At 39.3% G+C, this 6,879-nt stretch overlaps 1 protein-coding gene across 5 annotated transcripts in view; it reads right to left on the bottom strand.

Moving 5' to 3' along the window:
- Positions 1-6,879, bottom strand: part of pus10 (pseudouridine synthase 10) — a gene marked incomplete at its 5' end in the record, with an annotated part of 49,783 nt that overhangs the window by 18,656 nt on the left and 24,248 nt on the right. For 4 of the 5 annotated variants that reach the window (XM_014028782.1, XM_014028781.1, XM_014028784.1 and 1 more), the window contains 4 exon segments: positions 1,187-1,304; positions 1,385-1,440; positions 4,626-4,702; positions 5,888-5,944. In XM_014028782.1, the coding sequence (XP_013884236.1) occupies positions 1,187-1,304; positions 1,385-1,440; positions 4,626-4,702; positions 5,888-5,944 (308 nt within the window). 5 annotated transcript variants of the gene reach the window in all.

Below are 6,879 nucleotides of genomic sequence, written 5' to 3'. Positions count from 1 at the left end.
CTTCTTAAGATCCAATAGTGCAAAATGCAAATTCTTGCACATTTTTGACTGGTCTTACGATTTTGATCAGGAGTGTATATGCCACTGTCCAGGATGAAACATCCAAGATCCATGAATACATCAAGGACAAAGCCTCAACGGATGATGTGCTCAACAAATGTCTCAGGCAATGGGGAACAGAAGACAAGGTGCTAGAGGTACCATCATGGGAGGACAAGCCCCTACATSRGATGTACCATCGACAAATAACTGAAGTGGCTGATATCAGGAAATCCTACCAATGGCTGGAAAAAAGCTGGACTCAAGGACAGCACAGAGGCACTYATCCTAGCTGCACAGGAACAGGCCCTAAACACCAGAGCAATAGASGCTCAGATCTACCACACCAGACAAGACCCAAGGTGTAGGTTGTGCAAAGAGGCCCCTGAGACAGTCCAGCACATAACCGCAGGATGCAAGATGCTGGCAGGGAAAGCGTACATGGAACGACATAGCCAAGTGGCGGGTATAGTGTACAGGAACATCTGTGCAGAATTTGGACTGGAAGCCCCGAGATCGAAGTGGGGAACACCCCCAAAGGTGGTGGAGAATGACTGAGCTAAGATCCTGTGGGACYTCCAGATCCAGACAGACAAGATGGTAATGGCGAACCAACCGGACATTGTGGTGGTGGATAAAGAACAGAGGAGAGCCGTTGTGGTGGATGTCGCAATACCAAGTGACCACAACATCAGGAAAAAGGAGCATGAGTAACTGGAGAAATACCAGGGCCTCAGAGAGGAACTGGAAAAGACCTGGAAGGTGAAGACCACAGTGACGCCCCTGCACAACCTGAAGCTCCATTGTTCCACAGGCACTGTGGTCATCGGGGCCCTCGGGGCAGTCACCCCCAAACTGGAGCAGTGGCTAAAACAGATCCCAGGAACAACATCAGACATCTCAGTCCAGAAATGTGCAGTTCTAGGCACAGCCAAGATACTGCGCAGAACCCTCAAGCTCCCAGGCCTCTGGTAGAGGACGCGAGCTCAGAGGATGAAAGAGACCACCCGCGGAGGGTGAGAAGGGAAATTATATATATATATATATATATATATATAAAATCTCAAATTGTTAAAGAGATCACATTGTAAACAGTAACTTCAGCCCTGATAAAAACAGGTACCAGCTAGTCCTGAACCTGACTGACCTTAATTTCATCAATAAAAGTGATGTCTTCTCTCTGGATGGGTTTCTGGGTCCAGATGAGTGCCGTATAGGACTTGGTCTTCACCTCTTCTCCGTCCTTCATGTGACTCATGGCTTCCCTGCAGTAAACACAGCATGGAGCTGTTTCCTTAGCTCACATTACACACATCTGTTTCAGCTCAAAGCATTCGTTGCTCACCTGCTTACAATCTGCAGGTCATGGACTCGAATTTTATCAGAGGACTTGTTTATTGTCTGCAAACACAGTAACAATGTTAGCAGTCAGTACATGAGGCTTGAGGCTGGTTTTTAACACAAGGAACTCAAAGCTTTGCATTTAATCTATGTATAATAACAGAATACAATCAATTAAAATTCCATAAATCCTCCATTTACCTGAAAACAGAAACAAAGAAAAACAAAATGTTAAAACATAACTTTTAAACTTCAAAACTAAACATTAGTTCATAACAATGTTGGACACATTTTAAAAGTAGCTGTAAAGGTTTGAAAGCAAATAATTCAATGTTAAAGGGGCAATATTATGTCTTTCTAAGGCATATATTTAAATCCTACAGCATAATAAAAGTAATTAAGTCACCTTCAGTTGTTGTTAAAATGCTGTTTATATGTTTAAATAGAAAATAAACTTGACTTCTCATCATATCTGTTTCTAAAGACCTCTGTCTCTTTAAGAACCTCTTTCTGCCTTTGTCCCGCCCATTTCAGCACAGGCCTGGAGGATGTGTGTGCTCTGTGGTGAGGAAGTTTGACTTGGAGACACAGCCCAGAGGAGGAGCTGATCCCAAAAGGCGGTTCTAGACCCAACCAGTCGTTTTTGCTCCCCTGCCTGCTGCCTCAGGACACTACAGGATTTCTCAAACATTCGTGAATGAGTCAAAGCAAGACTTTGGGCATGTTTTTGATGAGAAGATAACATGATATAAAACTCAAAAAAGTTGATTTTACGCGATATTGCCCCTTTAAAAAACACTTAACAGAGAAAAGTCCGGGAGATTGATGCTGCGGTCCGGTTACATCCTTGTAATGTTTGATGAAGATGTTATTGTGCTTTTATTGTGAAAGGACAAATGAACTTCTGGGGCACTGTTCAGTCATGAGCGACGCATTTGCCGGGCACAGTAAAATGGAGCTTTGCTACTGCACGGAAACTTGGTTGTCCTGTCAAGTTTTGTTGTATAGCGCAAAATATTACAGTTGGAGCTCAGAATTTGGATGAAATTCTGGCTTGGATTTGACAGAGCAACATTTCACCTCCACATGGCAGCCACCCACAACGACAGTCAGTGAAACTCTTACTTTACATTCAGTACCGTAATTCTGTATTGTTTATTTCATATTTAGTCAGTCATACATGTAGTACTTTTAAAGGTTTATAACAGTGGTTCTCAACCTTTTTTGGGCCAGCGCCCCCCTAGCCATGACTGAGGACCCCTAACGCCCCCCAAATTAAAAAGGTCATAGACTACGTGCATTACAAAGGATTTTTTATTATTATAGTTTTTATTATTCACTTGATGCATTACATTAATATGCTCGCTCGCACTAAAAATATGTAGCTTGCTCGCACTAAAAATATGTGCAATTATTATTGTAGCAGATTTTTTTAATGGAGTTTGGTTTGAATATTGTTTTGAGTAATTTTAGATTAAAATAAYCCTCTTTTATGCTTGTTTGTGTTTTTACGTTGTCTTTCATTCATAGACATATGTCTATGAATGAAATGCATATTAACAAGGTTGTAATCATCATCTCAGAAGTGAGGGGGACAAATTTTTCAGAGGTCTATTGAGTTTTTTTTAATCATCTGAGCGTTTTATCAGAGCATTCAATCAAACCTAGTACGGTAATTGAATACACACAATACACACACAGGCATCAGGAGACAGACTTTTGTTCTTTTACTCAAGTGCTCCTACTATACTCGTCTTTGCGGCTGACCATCAGAAGCACTGTAGTGTGTGTGAAGGGCACAATGTTGGGGGGTCTGGTGGGGGGGGGGGGGTTCTCCCCCAGGAAATTTTGATGAAAGTAGATGCTGTTTCCTGCATTCTGGAGTATTTTAACAAGTTGCTAAACATATTTTTACCTACATAAATAAACAATTGATTCCATAACTATTTTAGAGACAGGTTCATCAACTAGTTCATGTATGAATCATCCTGGTTTTAAACTCACTGCTGGGCAAGATCAGGAAATTAATGTGATAATTTATCAAACAAGTTTATAGTTACATTTTACTTTTTTCTATTCTTGTTTTAGTTTTATTTGTAATGCATGACATTGTGCCAAGCAGTGCTGACTCAACTACATGTTTAAAATATGAACATTAATAATTTCACACAAACAGGTGTAATTATGATAATCACCTAAATTTACTGATGGGCCTATTCATAACCAAAACTGACATGATATCATGCAACCTAATACTAATAAGTTCCTAAAAGATTATTAAATAAGCAGCTTTTCATAAAAATCAAGCCATTATTAAGTAATTTTAACTCATAAACCAAGTCTGGGATGAAGGACCGTGTGTAGGCAGAGCTGATGGTAATGTGGATCTATCGCTGCTGGGTTTGTGTCCAGGATCGTGTCATCATTGGCCCGGCTGATTTGTCACGCTGACCTCGTCCTTCCATCACAGAAAAATATATATTATTTAGCATGTTTGGCTGAATCTTGCCCTCAGTTTTTTTGTTCACTTTTCTTTTTAACATTTACTAATTTTTCCAGCTCACCTTTCTTCCTCTGTTTTTAAAAGTGGGAGGGGCCGCTCATCATCATCCATGCTATGTGAACATTGATTATGACAAACTGAACAAAATAAAGTTGTTTGTGTGTGTGTGCATACTTCACCTTTTGCGCCTTCATCCTCCTCTAATATGTTCTTCAAGTGCATGTTGGTTTGGTATTTTTAATAGTCCAAAAGAGAAAAAACACCCCAGGCTTTCTGCTGCGGGTGTCCATCTTTTTTTCTGACTTCAGTCCGTATTCTGAGTTCTGATGTAATTGGACCGCGGCATCGATCTCCCGGACTTTTCTTTGTTGTTAAGTGTTTTTTAAACAATATAAAGTTAGGATAAAATTTTCTGTGTGTAAATATGATCAAATGAATTCTACACCATTTTGATTGTGTGCACACAAAGGCCTCTCTATATGTCGCATTTGCAGGGCAGCAAGAACTTCCGTGTCATGTCAGCTGTCTATAAAAGAAATAAAATTGAAACTGGCCAGTCATTATTCCTTCTGCAATTAAACGGACACTTTTACTCATGAATTAATAAAATTAGTCGTTTACCCTTTAATCTCAAAATTTACACCTAAATCTAAAAAAGAGCTCACTAATCTAAAAAAAACAGTTAAATCTAAAAAAACAAATACACAAATACAACAACAAATAATTCCATCTTATTCAGCACCTCTTGTAGCTGCTTCATTTCCACTTCACTGAATCTGGATCTGTGAGGATTCAGCAGCTCCATTGCAAAAGGACGACCTGAMAATGAAAAAACAAAAAATAAATAAAATACGTCTTTCAGTGCTATTGCGATTTAAATCTCAAGTATGACATTTAAGGTCTTCTTTTGGCAGAAAAAATGATTATGTTAATATGCTTTTATTATAATGGAATCACATAAAATAATGGATGAATACAATACCTGTTTTAGTTTCAATAGGAACTAAGTCAGGTGCATGAATATTGAGACATGAACACAGTTCTAATCTTTTTGGTAGTAAACAGCACTCTGTATTTACATCCAAATCGAGAGAATGGTGTACACATGCCCACACAATGATACTACCAGCACCATGCTTTGATGATGAGGTGGTATGATCAGGAGCAGTTCCGTCCTTCTCCAYACTCTTCTCTTTCCATCACTCTGGTATAAGTTGATCTTTTTTTCATCTGTCCGTGGGATGTTGTTCCTTAACTGTAAAGGCTTTTTAGATGCTGATTAGTGACTGTAATCTGACTTTCCTAATTGAGGCTCACATTTGATCATCTTGTGGTGAACCTTCTGTATTCATGCTGGTGAAGTCTTCTCTTGATCGTTGGCTTGTGTGTTAATTTTAGCTAGATTTGCGTTTTAATACAACTGAGCTGCATTTCACTTGCTGAAGACAAAACTGAAGGGAAAATGCCCCAAGAACAAGAAGGAACTGAAGACAGTTGCAGTAGAGGCCTGGCAGAGCATCACTAGGATCTGAGCATCAGGTGGTCTATACATTTCAGACTTCAGGCTGTAATCAAAAATAAAAAAGTTAAATTTTGATTTACCATTGTTAATTTGACCTATTACTTTTGGTCCTTTAAAAAGTAGGATGCRCATATACAAACTGCTGTAATTTGTACACTGTTCACCAATTTGGATGTAAATACCTTCAAATTAAAGCTGAAAGTGTCCATTTAAAGCACATCTTGTTTGTTTAATTTTTAATTGGTGATGGTGTTTACAGCCAAAAAGATGTGAATCATGTCCATGTCCCAATATTTATAAGACCTGGTTGTAGTTTTGTCGTAGCTACACAGTGCCCTCTCYTGTCTTCTGCCATTCAACTACAGTAACCCAGACAGAACAATCCAAGCACTGCTTGATACTGTCCCAACCACAGATTAATTTTAGSTAGAAATATTCAGCTATAATTTCATTCAAAAAACAAAAATCTTTAGGAATCTCACCATTTCCAAGAGTTCGGACATCAACATCCTCTCTACCCGATGAAGAGAAATTAAATCCTGCCATCCAAGCAAAACAACTTTTATTATTGTTCCACATGATGATGAGCAGAAACTGTTCACAACAAAAAGTGATCTGATTTAGTTTTTCTCCCTCACTGTATCAAGTGTATAAAGTGAATTGTTAAATAGAAACTCTGTAAACTCTCTCTAAACCAGAGCTATTCAACTGGCGGCCCGCGAGTGGCCAAAGTTCGGCCCGCCAATTGGTTCATTCATCTCTTAAACCCAAACCCCCGGTTTTCTACAAACCCCAAAACCAGAAAAGTTGGCACGTTGTGTAAATCGTAAATAAAAACAGAATACAATGACTTGCAAATCATTTTCAACCTATATTTAATTGAACACACTGCAAAGACCACATACCWAACGTTCGAACTGGTAAACTTTGTTAGTTTTTGCAAATATTAGCTCATTTGGAATTTCATGCCTGCAACATGTTTCAAAAAAGCTGGCACAAGTGACAAAGAAGACAGAGAAATTTGAGGAATGCTCATCAAACACTTTTTTGGAAAATCCCACAGGTGAACATGCTAATTGGGAACAGGTGGGTGCCATGATTGGGTATAAAAGCAGCTTCCTTGACATGCTCAGTCATTCACTTAGAAGGATGGGGCGAGGGTCACCACTTTGTGAACAAATGCGTGGGCAAACTGTCGAACAGTTCAAGAACAACTTTTCTCAACGAGCTATTGCAAGGAATTTAGGAATTTCACCATCTACGGTCCGTAATATCATCAAAAGGTTCAGAGAATCTGGAGAAATCACTACACGTAAGGGGCAAGGCCCAAAACCAACATTGAATGCCCGTGACCTTCGATCCCTCAGGCGGTACTGCATCAAAAACCAACATCAATGTGTAAAGGATATCACCACATGGGCTCAGGAATACTTCAGAAAACCACTGTCAGTAACTACAGTTCGTCACTACATCT

This window comes from Austrofundulus limnaeus, unplaced genomic scaffold (genome assembly GCF_001266775.1).
Source record: "Austrofundulus limnaeus strain Quisiro unplaced genomic scaffold, Austrofundulus_limnaeus-1.0 Scaffold806, whole genome shotgun sequence".
NCBI classification, from domain to species: Eukaryota; Metazoa; Chordata; class Actinopteri; order Cyprinodontiformes; family Rivulidae; genus Austrofundulus; species Austrofundulus limnaeus.
Note: the sequence above shows the minus strand (reverse complement) of the source record. Positions and strands in the feature narration are given on the sequence as shown.